General features: G+C 34.7%; 1 protein-coding gene across 8 annotated transcripts in view; it reads right to left on the reverse strand.

The window, feature by feature from the left end:
- EXOC2 (exocyst complex component 2) overlaps positions 1–20,369 on the reverse strand; it is a 297,739-nt gene that overhangs the window by 183,507 nt on the left and 93,863 nt on the right. For all 8 annotated transcript variants that reach the window (XM_046004926.1, XM_046004927.1, XM_046004920.1 and 5 more), the window contains 3 exons: positions 12,040–12,120; positions 430–575; positions 216–297 (listed from right to left, as the gene is read on the reverse strand). In XM_046004926.1, the coding sequence (XP_045860882.1) occupies positions 216–297; positions 430–575; positions 12,040–12,120 (309 nt within the window). The remainder of the gene's footprint in view (positions 1–215; positions 298–429; positions 576–12,039; positions 12,121–20,369) is intronic.

The following is a 20,369-nucleotide window of genomic DNA, read 5'->3' on the forward strand; positions in this document are numbered from 1 at the left end:
AACCTATCCTAAACTATCCTATAGTCACAGTTTTTCATTTTCTCTAAATCTTGGTAAGAAAAGCCATGTTATTTTTAAAGTAATGTTTCACATTTTTAAAAAAGAGCACCATATAAACAAAAATTAAAATGCACATAACTTTCTTTGCAGAATACATTCTACATTCTTCCTGTAAAAAGAAAGTAGAAGACCTAAAAGTAATAAACAAATCTTACATTTTTTGAAAACTTGCACCTCCGTTTTCCCAAAGAGTGACTTGGCCTTTTCATAGTCATTAATAACCACATCATAATCACCCTTTAAAATAAAGAAACATTTTGGAGACTGTCAGTAAAGTATCATGCATACATTTGATTAAGATTTTTTTAAAAAAGTAACTCTTTAAAATTTATGACATCATAACCATGGGTACATAAATATGTACTCTACCTTCTGAATATTCCTTTCAATATTTAAAGGAAGGTTGAAGAGAAACTTAAATCGCTGAAGCACATTGAGTGCATTTCTAGTGGAATCTGCCTTGTCCTTTCGACCTAATACTTCTTGAAATAATGTGTCCGCAGTATTACTTGCTCCTATTTTAAAAAGACCAAAAAAAGCTTAAATAAAACAAAATGATAGGCTGCTATTGTAGCTTTACATTAAAATTCAACAGATTTTTTTATAAGTTAGATGTTTTGGAGATCTTTTATGGTTTTCATTTCATTTCATTTTAACATTTCTACTTTGCCCACTAAGTCTTTTCATATGTTAAAAATAGTATCCAATAAAAAATAATCATATTTACCAGGCCCAAATAAAACTGCTAATGTGAACCTACGTTTATTTTAGCTACTCTTCTTAAATTGTATAGCAATTATAGGTCCTTAGATTATTTCATTAGTTCAGATAATAGGTTAAAACACACACATATACACATAGGTACACACAACCACACGAATTAAATTCTCCGGATTTAATACCAGCACTATATGGTAATAAAACAAGAAAAACAATTATTTTTCAGGAAAGTTGTTCAAAAGAAGTATTTCAGAACCAATTCTATTTCTTGGTAAAATTATCTGTTTATGCAACATGCACAAATAATTACATAAGCAACTTAAATGACAAATTTTAATATATCATTAATGAATACTTTCTTCTTATATCAGCTAATTCAATTTATACACACTGGATATTATATATATATAATATAATGTAATATTTTATATATATATTTATACATTTTTAACCTAAAAAACTTCAAACTATACAAATCACTATAATGAAAGAATTGCTTTATCTAAATCAAAATTGACTGTGTACAAAGTTTAACTTTTTCAACTTCTCAAATATTTTTAATTAGCTACAAGAAAAGAGAGGAAAAAGAATAACTGTTTTTGGTTGTTTGATCGCTGCTCAAAAAAGTTTCTACATTATCTGGTCTACTGACTATACTTTAAGCAAAGATGAAAAAATTACCTCAGTCTCACTGGGTGGCTTGCATGCCATATTCTCTAGTCTACACTGTGGGTGGCCTGATTGTGTTAAAAGTTGTCTTTGTAACATAATTGTTTTATCTAAATAATGTTTAAATTGTTGAAATTTTAAAGGCCTAATAGAAAAACTTTGTCAAGATAGCTGTTTTCACCACATGCTTTCAAAAGCAGAATACTAAATTTCTATAACATGAGAAAAAACATATTCCCTACTTCCCACCAAACCACATAATGGTGGCTAAATGTAGTATTTGAAATCTGATTAGGGTTAAAACATTTTTCTTCACAGAAAATTACGTGTTTGTTTATCATTTAAAAATATAAACTTTTGCCTTTGAGGCTTCGTAAGTGAAAAGATACATAAATGTCACTAAATATTTTTAAACAGTTGATTACTTATATGTGGGCTGTGGATGTTAAATTCCCAAGCACTTTTTTTTTTTTTCCACAATGAAAGAATTTCGGAGCACTTTTTTTTTTTTTTTGCACAATGAAAGAGTTTGGGACAAAAGTATAAATATTCAAAAGTAGACTTTGCTCACTGTATTTTAAAGGTAAGAAAGAAATACCAACTAATAATTTTAACTCCTCTAGAAAGTACGAAAACAAGTATGCATAGAAAATTCACTTATCATTAAATAAACTTTTAAAAAAAATTTTATAGAGAGGGTGCCTGGGTGGCTCAGTGGGTTAAAGCCTCTGCCTTCAGCTCAGGTCATGATATTAGGGTCCTGGGATTGAGCCCTACATCGGGCTCTCTGCTAAGCAGGGAGCCTGCTTCCTGCCTGTCTCTCTGCCTACTTGTGATTTCTCTCTCTCTGTCAAAAAAATAAATAAAATAAAATAAAAATTTTTATAGAGAAAAATTTATAGACAGAAATACAGAAATGTACATACGGAGAATTTTAACATATGCACATAGAGAAATATGCTATGAAATCATAATTTTAATTTATAAATAATTTCTATCCATAAATTGTTATTGTGTTATGAATTACACCACATTCACAATAAAATGTTGGGAATTTATAGCTCTTTGATAACTGCATGATTATATCAATAATAAAATAAATGAAAGCAGTGAAACTAAGCAGATAAAAATCACCAACAGCTCACAAAATGCATTTTATGTCTTTATTCTGTAGGGCTAACTATTAAGAAAAACAAAACCACTAAACTCAGTGGTGGTGTTCACACATGAAGAGACATTACAGATAAACCATCAGTCAGACATTGGCCATGTCTCCCAAGAACAATTTCCCCCACATACCAATCTATCCACATCTTTACTTTACCTTCTCACATTGAGAATATCCAATTTTAAGGCCACTGGCAGGAGTTTGAACACTCAGTGTGTACTCGCAGAACAGTAGTGAAAAACATGACTTAGGTCTTACAGGTTGCAGAACCAATCCTGCTTTGGGCAACTCTAGACCTGAAAGTTGGTCATTTCTCCTCACAAGGGGTGTCACAACACCCCCAGCTCATTGGACTGTGACTATCATGGTCTTAGATACAGATGCACAGCAAGCACCAAGAGCAAGGCTGCTATAAAGACACTGGGCTGCCGCTGTCATAGTCAGGTCAACAAGAGCTATAAAATTTTTCTCAGTGTAAGAAGACCATGATAAATCTTTAGGGTATTATGCTAAGTGAAATAAGACAAATACTACATGGTATCATGCAAACATGAAATCTAAAAAAAACCCAAAAAACAAAAAAACCTCAAGTCATAGAAACAGGGAGGAATGGTGGTTACCAGGGGCTAGAGGGTTGGGGGATGCAGAGATGTTGATCAAAGGCTACAAACTTCCAGTAAAAAGAGAAATACATTCTGAGGATCTAGTGCATAGTATTATGAATATTGTGAATATAGTTAACAACATACATCATATACTTGAAAACTGCTCAGAGTAAATCCCAAATGTCCCCACCACAAAAAACAAACAGAATTATGTGATGTGACGAAGGTGTTAGCTAATGCTAAGGTAAGCTTATGCTTATTCTGCTAAGGTTAGCTAATGCTAAGGTAATCGTATTCCAAGATACAAGGGTAGCAAACCAACCTGATGGATACCTTACATTTGCACAATGCTACATGTCAATTATATCTCAACAGAGCTGAAAAAAAAAAAAAAAAAGACGAGAAGAGAAGACACAATCACACTGCACACTAACTAGTCAAACCCAATCTCCCTATTGATCTTATATCCTTAACAATGAAAAAAAATTAATTGTATCAGAAACTCCTGTCATCTAGGAAAACTAGTTGTATAATTCTAAATTCTAATGATATCCTCTAATTTCAAGTATGTTTATTTAAAGTAAGCATTATACTTTCTCTTATTTTGAGGTGACCCTATTGGTCCTTTTCAAGGCACTGACACCGAGACTATAGATGACAGAAGTGACTTTTAACCTACACTCTCTACTTGATGTGAGTTTGGCGACAAAGGTAAATGGAAGGAGTGCTCCCACAACACACACACCATAACACAATTTATTCCAGGAATTGGCAAGTTGAATGAGATTAGGTACCTAATAAAAAGTACCTAACAATTTAGAATAACTTTAAAATATACACTTAAATTCATAGCAAAGCCAGGATTACAGAGACCTAATAACCCACCCTATGTGTCTCAGTCTCTCTCAACAGATTTCAGATTTCAGATACTGTCCCCAGTAACCTGGCAGATATGCTGCCATCTATAACATAATGATTTTACACAAATAGTATCATAACCAAAAGTTCATGCTTGTTTAGAGAGCCATACTTGACACTGAAATTCTATAGCACTACCCAAAGTACAGAGAACTAGAATCTTGGGAATGAGAAAAAAGTTCCATACTGCTCCCAAGAGCCAACTATTCCCATTTCCTCAAATTCCATCCAGTAATCTCAAGTTGATAGCTTGAAATCATTCATGATGGGAAAATTTATACATTGGGAATGCTAATATTAAGGTTAGTTTTCTTTTTCTTTTCTTTTCTTTTCTGGAATGCCAATTGTTAAGCATTTACCAGCATACCACCAAGTTAATTCCTTTTTTACAAACTTGGTTCAATATTCCTTAGTGGTTTAAGACCTTGTCTTTCTTCTCCTAATTTTATACATACAATTTGGGTCAAATCATTCAATCCTGTTAAATTCAAATACCATGTCTATGTTGGTGACTCCAAAATCATATATATCTTATGATGTCAGTTAGCTTAAGACTAATCTTGAGAGAAGACACATGCATGCATAAACACACAATACACACACACATACACACACACAGAGAGGAATACTCCTCAGCCATAAGAATGAAATCTGGCCATTTGCAGTAGGATGGACTTTGAAGGTATTATGCCAAATGAAAGGTATTATGCTAAATGAAAGAAGTCATACAATATGACTTCACTTATATGTGGAATCTAAAAAACAAAACAGAACAAAACAAAACCCAGACTCCTCAACACAGAAAATGGACTGGTGGTTGCCAGAGGGGAGGAAAGCTGAGAGCATGGGTCAGAGAGATCAAGAACTACAAACTTCCAGTTTAAAAATAAGTCATGGGATGTAATAAATGGCAAGGGTCAATAATAATGTATTTTAAAAAAAGACTAATCTTTACATATACTTTCCTCAACATATAATAATTAAAAAAAATACTCATCACAAAGAAATTCCTTATTCTTAACCATCCCAAAGATAATTCAATCAGCCTTGGCTATTTTAAGGGGATCTCATGAGAGCATTCCTTGTGACATCCCAGCATCGTCCTATGGGACCAACTCAGTTCCTAAGAGGAACCCTGAGGATTTCCCTTTGAGTGAACCCTGGCAGCAGAGCTAAGGAGGGCGATAATCTCGAGCATGTCAGCTTTAGGGGACTTGGAGTACAGGAATAGGATTGTGAATCTAGGCAGATAGCTTTAATATGAATGTTTTAATGATCAACTCGCAGACCCTCAGTTCACTTTTCTTTGGCAAGAACTGAGGAAGAGGAAGAAAAGAATTAAGATGCTGTGGAGGAAGAAAAAAACATTTTAGCCTCTATGGATCCCTTATAACCTAAAAAGTTTTGGGAAGATTTGGTGGGTAGCATAAAGACATACTAGACATACATACATATGGAATGCCTACTCTATGCTAGGTGCTATTCTTAAAACTTAGTAAGTCTTCTATGTTCTTCTTAATTATTCCAAAAAGATGTATTATTTCTTAATCCACTTAAACTTGTTTATGACCCTAAAACAGTCAGTATTCTTATCCCCATTTTATAGTGCAAGCAACGGAAACAAAGATAGGTTATTCAATTTGCTCAGTGTGACACACACAATTAGGAGATAGTGAGAGCCAGAAAGATATTCATAGGTATAATCCTCAGGAACCTCAAACTTGAATTGAACTGAGTATTTACTTCTTTACTCTTCTCCTCAGGCCCCAAACCTGCTCCTTCTTGCTCTGCTTGAGGCCAGAAATCTGAAAGTCATCACTGACTACTTTTCTTCCTGCTTGCCACAGCAAACTGGTAACCAAACACTGCCTTTCTCATCTCCTTAAATCCCTCATCTCGCCATTCACTCTACCTTCATTACCTCTGTTTTGGTTAAAAGTCCTCAGCACTTCTATCTGATGCATCTTCTTGTCTCTAGTTCTCTCCTAATCCATTCTCTATGCAGATGGCAGAATACATTTTTTTAATTCACATACATTATTTGTTTCAGGAGTACAGGTCTGTGATTCATCAGTCTTATATAATTCACAGCACTCACCAAAGCACACACCCTCCCCAATGTCCATCACCCAGTCACCCCATCCCTCCCACTCCCTCCTCTCCAGCAACCCTCAGTTTGTTTCCTTAGATTGAGTCCCTTATGTTTTGTCTCCCTCTCTGGTTTCATTTTGTTTCATTTTTCCCTCCCTTCCCCTATGAACCTTTGTCTTGTTTCTCAAATTCCCCATATCAATGAGATCATATGATAATTATCTTTCTCTGACTGACTTACTTCACTTAGGATAATACCCTGTAGTTCCATTCACATTGTAGCAAATGGCAAGATTTTGGTTTTCTGATGGCTGCATAGTATTCCGTTGTATACCTATACCACACCCTAACCCTAACCCTATACCACAGCTTCTTTATCCATCATCTGTTGATGGACATCTAGGTTCTTTCCATAGATGGCAAAATATTCTTTTAAAAGTTCGTAATGTCACTTCTTTATTTAAAATCCCTCAATGGATCACCAACAGTCTTCAAAATAAATACAAATTCTACTACACTAGAATTTTTTTTTTAATATTTTATTTATTTGACAGAGAGAAATCACAACTAGGCAGAGAGGCAGGCAGAGAGAGAGGAGGAAGCAGGCTCCCTGCGGAGCAGAGAGCTCGATGTGGGGCTCGATCCCAGGACCCTGGGGTCATGACCTGAGCTGAAGGCAGAGGCCTTAACCCACTGAGCCACCCAGGCGCCCCTACACTAGAATTTGAAAGAAAGCTTATCCTGAGCAGACCCCCATCTACCTCGCAGTCCTACATCTCACACTTCCACATTACCATACTGGATCCTGGTTCTTCGACTGCAGGAGGTTTCTTCCCTGAAGTCAGGAGCTTCCTCCTCATGTGGCTTTCCCTGTCTGGGACACCTGTATCCAGTTGGCTTGCCCACATGCTAACCTCTGCTTGCCTACATACTTCCTCCTCACCTCTGAAGGCTCACATGACCGTGTCCTGAGAGTCTCTCACTCTACTTTTCAATGAGATACATCCTGTGTAGGCTCCAGATGCACCCCATGATTACCACCAGCAGACAATTATCATACCATAATTTAATCACCTGCTTACCTGTGTTCTCCATTAGACTATAAGCTTTAGGAATAATGCATAACTACTATCTTTATATCCTTGGGATGGAACTGACATGTGCTCAATAAAGGCTTACAGAGCAAGGACTAAAAATAAGCCTTTTAATCAGCATCCAGTATTCCTTCTAATTAGAGAGGTGGTACAGTACAGTACAAGCCCCTTTTGGCACAGTGTTCAGAACCACATAAATGGCTATGCAAGCTGAAACCAAGCTTAATTTCCCATTACTTAATAAGTAATGCAAAAATTATGATTGTTCTGTGACTTATAAAAATTGTTGCACCATTAAAAACATGCTTACTGTTGGTCATACTGAGTAAGAAAATGAAAAAACAGTAAAACCAGTATTTACTTAGTAATCTATGATTTAAAATATTAGAAACACTGAAAATACAACTGTTCTATTTCTTTGTATAAAAAAAACAGGATTGCTTGCTTTTTATTCATCATAACATTTATAATATGTATCAAGCATCTTTTCTATACTTTGGTAAATTATCATTCTCCTTTCTAAACTTATCCTTTGCACTCTGAATGTCATTGATTGCGTCTGAGCGCTCCTTAAGCATCACTTTCCCTATGACGTCTTATTCTTTTCTTCCTCATTTCCACTGATAAATTCACCTTTATCCAGTTCCGCTGGCTGTACAGCTTGAGTCTCCCGAATAGCAGCAGTGCCTACAGCTACTTCTTTTTTAACTCCAGTCATGGTAGACTTGTATTTCACTTACACTGTTACCACTTTTTTTTTTTAATGTACTTTCATCTTTGTGGGTCAATCCCCTCTTTTGATTATTCATTTGTATAAAAAGCTATATGAGTTTATGTCTGGGGGACAAGGAGTCCACACAACTATATGCTTTGTTGTCTGTGTGTGAATATATGTATAGTGACCAGTCACAGACAGACCCTGAAGGAAAAGAGGTAAGTGCTCACTGATCATCTCTAACATCTCTTATTTACGGAGTGACCTGTGGACTGAACAACTAGCTACCACTTTTGTACTTTATGCAGTTTTGACAAATACACTGTGATAATTAAAATCTCAATTACGTTGCTGTGGGACAAGTGTATTTAACCAAACTGTGGTGATTGAAATTCACGCCTGACAAATGCAAGCTCTGTTGGCAGTTTAAAGTACAGATTTGAAGCCAGGTTTCTAGATATAAATCCCAGCTCTGCCACTTACTACTTATATCACTTTAGATAACTCATTTAATCTCCCTCGTCTTCAGTTTTTTTGTCAATAAAATGGAAATAACAGGGATGCCTGGGTAGCTCAGTCAGTTAAGTGACTACCTCTTGATTTCAGTTTGGGTCTTGATCTCAGGCTTGTGAGTTCAGGACCCCATTAGGCTCCATACTGGGTATGAGTCTACTTAAAAAAAAAACAGATATGACAGCACAAGCCCCATAGAGAACTAAATACATAAAGAATGTCTGAAGCCATACCTGACCCTTAGGGAGCACTCCAGAAGTTTTAACTATTAACCACCACAGCTGCTACTATAAATACTTATTGTTTATACCTACACTATCTAATATGTTGTTACTAGCCACATATGGCTATTTCAATTTAAAGTTAAATTTATTAAAATTAAATGAAATTTTTAAAAAATTAAAAAATCAATTCCTCAGCAATATAATTAGACTTTAAGTGCTCAATAACTATAATCGCAAAACTTCTATTGGAGAGCACTATTTTATACTCCTGGAATAGGTAAGGACATAGAGTTGGATATGTGAATTTGATATAAATGAATAGTTATCCCTTCATCCCTGGCTTGAAATCAAGAAGGAATTATTAGGTTCAAAGGCAAATATAAAAAACATATATCAAGGAAAATGAAAAAAATTCAATGAATGGCATCAATATTGATATATTCTGACTAAAATGGACTAAGTTTCTTAGAGTCGACATTACCTTTAGAAACTTAAAGTAAAAAAGGTTGCCCTTTTGAATTTTTAAAACTTTCATTCAAAATAACTCAGGAAAAACATACAAATTGGTATATAATTATATATAAGATTAAAGCATTAATAATAATCTAAGCAAACTAAACTACATTCAAACTCATCTATTCTTTCCTTCCTTCCCAAAAGAAAAGAAATTAAATTTTCCATAGTACTTCTGTAATTTTTTTGAGAGAGAGAGCATGCACATGAGCTGGAGTGGGAGGGCAGAGGGAGAAGAAGAGAGAGAATCTTAAGCAGGCTCCACGCTGAGCACAGAGCCTGATGTGGGACTCAATTTCAAGACCCTGAGATCATGACCTGAGCTGAAACCAGGAGTCCAACACTTAACCAACTGAGCCACTAGGTGCCCCTCTATAATTTTTTTTTTCCTGATTCTCCAGCTTACAAACTATGATACACCTACCTGGACAAAGGATATGTGTACAGGGCACGGGCCGTGTGTCTTCCATCTTTGTATCTCACACTGAACCAAACATGGTACTTTTACACAATTAAATAAATGTCTGTCATGTTGACCTGAATTAGCAAAACCTCATCCTACGATAGCAAACATCAATATCAAGTTCATAAAAAATGTTTCCAGAAGATTATGCTAAGTGAAATAAGTCAAGCTCTCTAGAGAAAGTCAATTATCATATGGTTTCACTTACTTGTGGAACCTAAGGAATATCATGGAGGACATTAGGAGAAGGAAGGGAAAAATGAAGGGGGTAATTTGGAGGGGGAGATGAACCATGATAGACTATGGAATCCGGGAAACAAACTGAGGGTTTTAGAGGGGAGGGTGGTGAGGGGATGGGTTAGCCAGGTGATGGGTATTAAGGAGGGTATGTATTGCATGGAGCACTGGGAGTTATACACAAACAATGAATCATGGAACACTACATCAAACCTACCATACCATAACATAACAAAAAATAAATAAAATAAAATCCCACTCAAATCGGCATTAAAAAAAAAAAAAGAATGTTTCCAGAAAAAGAAAGTGTTATAAAAAGGAATACATTTTAAGAAAAATCTTTACACCAGAAAATCCTGAAGTGGAGTCTCATAAAGAAATGACGAATTTAGCCCCAATTTACTGAAGAATAGTAAACTTCCATAAAGCTAATATGACACATGTCTAAATAAAGTTTGTGGTTATAAAGAATAGAAGTAAAATAATTTCCCTTAAAATTTTATTAAAATTTTAATTTTAGTCCCAAGGGAGGATTTCCTAAACTCCTCCTTAGAAGAAAAAAATTATTTTCACACACTATGCTAAACCTAACACAAAACACAGATCTTAATTTTTTCCAAACCTTAATAAGTGTCTATTTTCTTTTACTGATATAACAATTTTATTACAATATCAGCTTGTTTTTATAAATCACTCTTTTTAAAGTTATTAAAATATCATTTTTTATAGATACCATGATTTGATGACAAATACTCCAGTGAAAATAGTATCCCTGGGTAGAAATACCTAAGACGTTAAAATGTCTGGTTATACCAATATAGAAATAGCTTTAGTAAATGTTTATTTGAGTTGAATTCAGAATATATTAATTTTATCTAAGCTGGTGACTTGGTTCTCAGAAAACAAGGCAAAATCTCAAGGCAGAATAACAACAACCCACCACCACAACCACCAGAGGGAAGATTATTTAAAGTGCTAATAAACTCATAAATTTAGGATGAAATCAAAGTACTCATATTCTAGCAAAGGAAGTCCACATCAGATTAAAGCTTCTTTCCAACAAATGTTTTATCAGGGATCCCGGGGGTTTAATAACAGATATTTACAAAAAAAAAAAAAAAAAAAAAAAAAAGTTCAGAAAGTTACCAAAGGAATAAATTAAGCTAGTAGTCTGAAACTAACTCAATATCACAATCCTGCATTCACAAAATCACTAAATACCTGATGTGAGGGTTCTTAAATGTTTTAGCTATTCTTAACCCTATTTCATGGGGAAATCATTTGCTATACTTATACTTAAAAACAGGGTGATTCCCCTGGGGACTATTGCTCTCTATCAGATGTTTACTATATTAGTGAAAGAGGAAAATGTTATTTTAAGCTGCTAATATTAAAATAGGAATTGATTCATCTGATGAGTTTCTTCCAGATCGTTAGGATCAGTAGCTGAGAACTAGAATGTCAGGAGGAAAAAAAAAAAAAGATACAAGGCAAGTGGGTGGGACCCAAAACTTTGTATATATCAGGTTTTACTGACATACAATTTTTACAAAATGTCTCACTGTTAGAAATACTCTTAAAGATGAAGCTGCCATAAATTCACTTTGGAAAAAGACATGGTATAGATAAATCAATGACATGTTAGTATCTGTCATTCCAGGAGCTGATAATATTTGCTTTAACACTGTTAGATATATGAAGATAAGTTTCAGGGTTCTGGTCAATGGCAATCCTGGCTATTGCTTCAGCACTTTTCTCTCTTTGATAATGTTATTTATATACCAGTCTCTTTTATGGTAGCAAGTTTTACTTCTTAGAAACATACTGGCTTATTTCTCAAATTATGATTTCTTATAAATAAAATGCAAACAAAACAGAATGCTCATTTTCAATGTTTTTTATTCCCCTTTTATATTTATTAAATAATTACTATTTAGAAATAAATATTAAAATGCAACTCATACATGTTCTGTGAAACCAGTTCCAAGAACTATATTAAAGCTTATTATAAAGTCCATAAATAGTTTTGGGTAGTAGGACAAAACTTACTGTTCAGAACATTCTCCAGTTTTTGCGTCATGGATCCTTCCACTTTTTCCGTTCCATCCGCTTCTAGTTTTTGATGGATAGCTAGAAAAAACATCTAGTTAAAGTGTGTGCTATTTTAGTGGGTGGGAAGACATTACATCAAAATGACATTTTTAAACAACTTTAAAAAATGGTCATATTATTTTCACTGCTGGAAAGAAGCACAAACATGCAAAAACTCTGCAAAGTAACCAGGAGACACCAGTCTATGTTATTCATAGTTTAATACTATTAAAATAGTACAATAATACATATACTGAATCATCTGATCATCAAGGTTGAGTGGTTAAAAACAGTTAAACTAAAAAAGAAAAGTGAGACATAACTAACTAGTATCTTTGATATTTGGCCATAGGAAAGTCATTTTTATTTCTCAGTTTCACTATCTGCAAAACAGAAGTACTAGTATTTAAAGTATACCAACTTCAAAATATCCCATTTCAGCCTTGGACATAACATGGCAAAACACATACTATTCATGTTCTCTCCATTTCTTTTATGATTTTCCTGGAAGTTCTCAAGAACTATCTGGTAACATCTACCAATATATCAAGTTGTGGATATACAAATTATATTGGAGTTTTTGTTATTATTGACATGTCTGCATGGTTCTGATAAACATTATTTAAAAATCACTTAAAAATTTATATTTAAAAAATGTTTTACCTACTGTAGAGTAGGTTTTAAACAGAGCAAATCAGACTTACCTAAGTGAAGCACTAAGAAAATTTTCAAAATGAAATGACCAAATATAATTTCAAATTCAAAATTCTGACATAATAAAAATAATAAAACTAGCAAAGCAAACATTAATTGAGCCATGACCATAAATTAAGCACAATGATAAATTTCTAATGCATATTGCTCATCTGGTAAGAAGTCAATGATGTATGTTCTAATATTATTTCTATTTCACAGAGAAGAAATCCATGGCTGAGGGAAATTAAACAAGTTGACCAATATCACAAAGCCAAATCCCAAATTTGAACTCACGCTGTCTGATCCCAGAACAAAAAACTTCACCCTATATTCCCTGTATTGAATAGGCAAGAAACTTAACTTGGCTAAGCCTGTTTTTCACATCTGTAGAATGAAAATAATAGACTTATTATGTTAGCTGAACTGCATTCAGTTGCAAATGATACCTCTCTCTAAAATAATAGCTGCTAAACACCAAGGATTTCATTCTTTCACATAACTTCGTTTAGCAAAATTTCAAATGTAAGATGTATAACTCCATGGCTTTACAGCCAATACAATGAAATTAACATCACTCTGATATAGCTATTCTCCAACATTCATAAAGAATGTCAAACTCTTCTTTTTTTTTTTTTTTTTTTTTTAAAGATTTTATTTGACAGAGAGAGATCACAAGTAGGCAGAGAGGCAGGCAGAGAGAGAGGAGGAAGCAGGCTCCCTGCGGAGCAGAGAGCCCGATTCGGGGCTCGATCCCAGGACCCTGAGATCATGACCTGAGCCGAAGGCAGCGGCTTAATCCACTGAGCCACCCAGGCGCCCTGTCAAACTCTTCTTAAAAGGGTTTTACAGGTTCTGCATCAACCCATCAGTCATGAGTGATAGATTTATTCGGGGGGGGGGGTCTGCTTAGGCAAAAAGAAAAATTTTTTTTACTTTATTATGTTATGTACATCATTAGTATTTGATATAGTGTTCTATAATTAATTGTTTCCATGTAACACCCAGTGCTCCATCCAATACATGCCCTCCTTAATCAATCACAATTTCGTTTCCTTTGACTCACTGATTAGAAAACCCTGGGTAAAAGTTAGTGCTCAAATGCACTATAAAAATATTCTCAATGCCTAATAACATCTACATTTCTGCTTCTTTTAATTACTTTCTAATTTTAGTCCTGCCCTTTTTTAATACCTTTCTTTTAGAGCAATTTCAAATTTTGTTTGAAATTTATAAACAGACTGCTTCTCTATTAGAGAAACACATTCAAAGAAAGAAAAAGAAATACATTTGGGGGGGAAAAAAGACTGCCAGTACATTCTTAATTGTCTCGGTTGACTCACAAGTGAAAAAAAAAAGTTCTTTGTTTAATGTTTCAAATTTGGATTATGTGGTGATAGTGACATAAAATGTTTCCACATATCAAAATTAAATTTAACTTGAACTTGTTACATTAAATGGAAAATAACTTCCCTATCTTTAAAGAAAGGAGATAAAAATGCCCAAATAAAAAAAAGCTAAACTAAACACTGCTCACACTATTCATTTAAATGCTGGTATAATTTTCTGATAATCTTGCTGCAAAAGAACGTGGGGCACACATTTCATATTACGGGAGCATTGCCTAAGGTTCTTTCATGGCAATAAGACATTGCAACTTATAGAGCCCTGCTTCAAATGTTGCCTTCTAAGTTAAAACCATTAAAGGAAATCAGGCAGTCACATTTCTATTGCTGGCAAAACCCATCACTGATCAGCAGGTCAAAACGAGGTAAGCCTGGCTCCCCTCAGCTCAGTTTACAGCTCTTTTTTGCTGACAAAGCAGCTTCCTGCCACCCATGTCCACAGCAGAGTCACTGTCAAGCTGTCAGCCAAGCATGAGGACCAAGAGACACTGGGATCTGATAAAGGCAATCCTATTTTCCAGAAAATTAAACCAAATAACTAAGTGTCTGGTTCCTTGACCTTTTATTTTCTCAAAAAATATTTTTAAATAGTATAACTCAATAAGCAACTTGGTACATGATCACAGGTTTGTTATTGTTTCTAATCTATTAAAACTTAAATATGTGAAGCAGTTGAACACCATAAAATTGTATTTGTGAAACCAAAAAAGTATGAATATAAAAGTTCTATTTAAAGAAAAATCAGAACTATAGAAAGACTGCCTGTTGATTCACTGAAATTGTTTTATTTATCTCTAATGTGGACATCAGATTTGCAGATTTCAATTAAAAAATTCAAAGTATTTGTCTACACATTTATACAATGCCATTATTAAATGAGGCACTACGAAATGACATGTGTGTATAGGCAATGCCTATAAGGATTTACGTCAGGTACACTGTGATCCACATACTCTAGCCACTCTATATTACCACTAGCCTATGAGACAGGAATACTCAAACTAGGTCAGAGACTAGAAAACTATTTCTATAAAGAACCACACAGTAAATATTTTAGGCTTTGTGGGCCACATAGGGTCTCTATCACATATTCTACTTCTTTTTTTTTCTTTCCCAAATAAACCTTGAAAAACACAGCCATCTTTAGCTCCTGGCCTGTACAAAGATGGGCTATGGCCTAATTTGGCCTATATGCCAAACTCTGAAAACAATACTTACTAAAATAGAAGACTAAGAAGAGTTAGAATAAGGTGTCTTAAAAATTTAAATCTGGGGACACCTGGGTGGCTCAGTCGGTTAAGTTGCTGCCTTCAACTCAGGTCATGATCACAGGGTTCTGGGATCGAGTCCCACATCAGGCTCCTTGCTTGGCAGGGAGCCTGTTTCTCTCTCTGACTCTGCCTGCTTGTGCACCTGCTTGTCTCTCTCTCTGTCTCTCTTTCACAAATAAATAAAATCTTAAAAAAAAAAAAAATTAAATCTGTAGAAAGCTTTTCAAACATTTAGTTCCTACTTCTTATTCTACCAAATTTTTATGAGAGTGACAAAATTTTATAAATTACTTTGAAGTAGGTTAGGTGACCTATGAATCCTTTCCTCAGTTATATTGAAAAAAAAAAAACAATAAATAATCAAATAATTACAACTGTTACATAAAACACTGAAGGGTATAAAGGATTCTCAATTAGATATTGGATCCTTGATAACCACACGTGCATAAAACCTTCATATATCAGTAGACACAACTGAATGTGGCAAAAAATCAGTTATGGCTTACAATGCCTCAAAGAGCAACAATGAAAGTAACAGAAAAAAGGTCAATTGTACATTGAGCAACATGTGTTATTTACTCTGCTCTGGTCTCTTTTCACAGGTACCCTTTAGTATAACATAAATAAAAGTAATTCATACCATTTGGGTCCACAATTGTTCTTAAAAGAAGCGAGTGATTAATGCTGGACTTGCCAATAAAAAGAATGAGATCAGTCAAGTGATAAGCTCAAGGAACAGTCAGGGAAATGGTCACCAAAACAAAGGTGATGATCAGAAGGCACTGAGGAACTGAAGAAAGCCTTTAATGATATGAAAAGCTCCACAAACATCACCATGGCCTGCCAGAACTCATTTGAACAGTAAATGATAAGAAACTATGGCTTATCAAGACCTCAAGGAATGAAGAGAATGGCAGAGTGACTGCCAAAGAAAAGTAACACAAGTTGCTGGTCATATTTTAGCAGGATATAGTAAAGTAATAACTACAATAAACACACTGAGGTCAACACTGGCAGATAAGTTATATCAGACATACCTATCAAGTTTTAATTAAAATATTTATGGATATACACAGGGAAAAGCAAACTGACAGTAGCATAAAAACTTAAAGATATATAAAAGCCATACTGTCTACCTGACCAGAATGGATGGAAAAACACCCTTGGACGCAAATGAAACAGTCCTTTCAAGGAGAACACAGATGATATCAAAAAAGCAGAGAATGGTGTTTATTTATACTCTGTCATCTCTATTGAGCCTAGTTCTGACAAGAAACATCTAATTTTTTCATAACTATCTTCAGGACTATAACTCTGCTCTCCCATTTTTCTTACCTCTAACAACTCCTTTCCCTTTCCAATCATTTACAGACCACATTTCCCAACATCCAGTATAGCAGGAAACAGAAGGAAACCAGTTGAAGCATACAACTACTGGGCAACTTAGCAGTGTACTGAAAACAGAAAAAATGCTTGGTACCACACAGGAGGGCAGAAAGAAAGGAGTAGTATTTTTACACAAGGTTATTCAGAAATAAATCATAAATGATATCTGACATAACAAAGCATTAAAAACTGAAGATATGAGTCTACAGATTCTAAAAGTTTATCAAGCATGGGGAAAAATGAATAAAGATATATATTCTAATATATCCTGAAAAGGTGTGTGTGTGTGTTTTTGTTTTTTTTTTTTTAATTCAAGTTGAAACAAATATATCTTTAAACCATTTAGGGGGAGAGGAAAACAATTTCTTTATAATAAAGAATTACACTGGCTTAGGATTTCTCTCTATAACACTAAAAGACACTGGATCAATTCAGAAAACAATTCTCTTAATAGCCAAGAGGTTGTTCATGTATGAAAGCAACAGACATTTCCGGACATGCAAGAATTCAAAAGCTCTAGCACAAAACATATATAACACTCTTCAAAATAAAAATTCAGATATAGAAAAGATGAAATATAAAATGACTGGCAATAAAAATTAAAGCCAATTGAGTGTATATGAATATATGGTAAATTTTAATTAACTATGCTAAATATGTTATAAAATTAAATGCAAAAGACAAAAATAAATCTTAAAAACATAATAATAACATGAAAAAGAAAAGGTAAAATAAAACAGTAGCTAACTTCAGGTTAAATTAAGATCAGGAAAAAGGAAAGAGCTTAAGAAATAAAGATGCCCTAAACTGTTATAATACACAACAGGAGTCAAAGACAAGCTATGACAGAATTTAAAAATAAAAACATTTCTTCCAAATCTGGAAGATTTATAACCAACATGGTCTATATGGCACAAAGGGTAAAATGAAATCCAAAAAATATGATACAACAATAAAAGGTTTTAATGTCAGTTATGATAAATATACATAACTTAAATTCTTCTACTAAAAGGCAAAGACTCTCAAAATGGCATAAAAACATAAAAATCCTAAAACATGTTGCTTACCAGAGAGATGCCAAAATCCAATTTCTAAAGGTTAAAAAGAATATGATGTAGAATATATTAGGCAAATGCATGCAAAAGGAAGGGTATGAAATATTAATGATATCCCATGGTAAAGAATTTAATCTTGCCCCAAAAGAGTCAGCCCTTTGCCCTTAGGTCCTGAGAGTTTACCTCTAAGCTCTTTGAATTCTTACCTGATAAAAGCGTCTTTGTTTACATGGGGGCCTTGGGCCATGCCAGATAGTCTAACAATGTGATTTATAGTGAAGACTCTGGGTCACTCAGCATCAGCTCAACCTCCAGAGGGACTAGAGATGGAGGTTAGCCACTGGAACTGTCAATTATGTCTATGTGACAGAGCTCCATTAAAAAGTATGGACACCGGGGGCGCCTGGGTGGCTCAGTGGGTTAAGCCTCTGCCTTCAGCTCAAGTCATGATCTCAGGGTCCTGGGATCCAGCCCTGCATTGGGCTCTCTGCTCAGCGGGGAGCCTGCTTCCCCCTTTCTCTCTGCCTACTTGTGATCTCTGTCTGTCAAATAAATAAAATCTTAAAAAAAAAAAAAAAAACTATGGACACCAAGGCTTGGATTCCCTTGATGGCAATACTCCACATACACTGACTCACATCATACCAGGAAAATCAATTCCGTCCATGACTCAACCATGAGAAGAAAGCTTTTACTCCATGCACAGAACTTTCCTGCACTATGCCCTATGCATCTTTTCTCTTGCCTGATTCTAGTCTATATCTTTTCACTATAGTAAACCATCACTGTGAGAAAAACAGCCTTTGGTGAGTTCTGTGATTTCTTCTAACAAATTATTAAACTTGTACGTGGTCTTGGGAATTGCCCCTAATTTCACAACTATCATTATTATACTGTAATACCATAAAAATATCAAGAGAATCCAAGCCACCAAAAGTTACAAAGGAAACATGTTTTACATATAATAAAAACTGGCAGAATCAAAATTAAAGTGGGCGGTTTCTCTGACATGTTTACTATAAATAATCTAGATTTAAATAATGTGATCAGGCATTGATAATAATATCAAACAGTGTGCCCTGATGAGAACATGCCCTCCCTTCCCATTTTTACCTTGGCACAGTTACAGAAGAATTGACATGTATTTCTTTTCATGTTACACTGGACACTAACTTTAAAAAATGAAATCCATTTACTCTTCTCCTATCCCCCTACCCCCCCATGAAACAAGATGGGATTGGGAGGGAGACAAACCATAAATGACTCTTAATCTCACAAACTGGGGGTTGCTGGGGGGAGGTGGGATTGGGAGAGGGGGAGCGGGCTATGGACATTGGGGAGGGGAGGCGAACCATAAGAGACTATGGACTCTGAAAAACAACCTGAGGGTTTTGAAGGGTCAGGGGTGGGAGGTTGGGGGAACAGGTGGTGGGTAATGGGGAGGGCACGTTTTGCATGGAGCACTGGGTGTTGTGCAAAAAGAATGAATACTGTTACACTGAAAAAATAAATAAAATGAAGATTAAAAAAAAATGAAATCCAGTACAAATTACTAGATCTAAGAGGAAAACTAAATTTTTAAATATTAAAAACACAAGAAAGGGCATCACTAAAGAATCATTATAAATAAAGGAAGTAGAACACAAATTGAATTGATACTGAGAAGGGCATATAACATTTAATAACATTTAAATATAACATTTAAAAATTATAACGCAATGCTAAAAATGGAAATCTTGATGAAAGAGAGAATTTCAGGGGAAAACCAAATCAAAATAAATAGAACATGGAGAGTAGAAATTTCAAAAATTAAAAAATGTATTTTAAAAAATATATATACACATACACATGCAACTACCAGTACCCATTCCACTGGAACCCACTTGATCCATCATAGTATCTCTAAAGAAGGAACACACAGACACTAAAGGCCTCGTGATATAATGAATCAAAAAGTACTCGCTACCACATATGATCAAAAACCAAACCTAATCTAATGTCCAAATAGTTAAGTCCAAGTAGTACAATGGAGAGTAAAATAATTAAATGACACCATGAGGAAGTAATCAGTCAAATACAGAGTATGGGATATCCTATAGGACAAAGACCATTTCTTTTTTTTTTTTTTTTTTTTTTTTTTTTTTAAATTTTATTTATTTGACAGATAGAGATCACAAGTAGGGAGAGAAGCAGGCAGAGAGAGAGAGGAGGAAGCAGGCTCCCCGCCAAGCAGAGAGCCCGACGCGGGACTCGATCCCAGGACCCCGAGATCATGACCTGAGCTGAAGGCAGCAGCTTAAACCACTGAGCCACCCAGGCGCCCCGGACAAAGACCATTTCTTCAACAAATCAACTGCATGGGGGAATGCAGTTTTTTTTAAAAAAGCCAAGGCAGCAAAGGTGAGGGGATTGTTCTAGTTAAAAAGAGGCTTAAGAAACTTCAAAAAAACGAATGAAAGGCTTGGATCTTATCTGAA

Source organism: Meles meles, chromosome 5 (assembly GCF_922984935.1).
Source record: "Meles meles chromosome 5, mMelMel3.1 paternal haplotype, whole genome shotgun sequence".
NCBI classification, from domain to species: Eukaryota; Metazoa; Chordata; class Mammalia; order Carnivora; family Mustelidae; genus Meles; species Meles meles.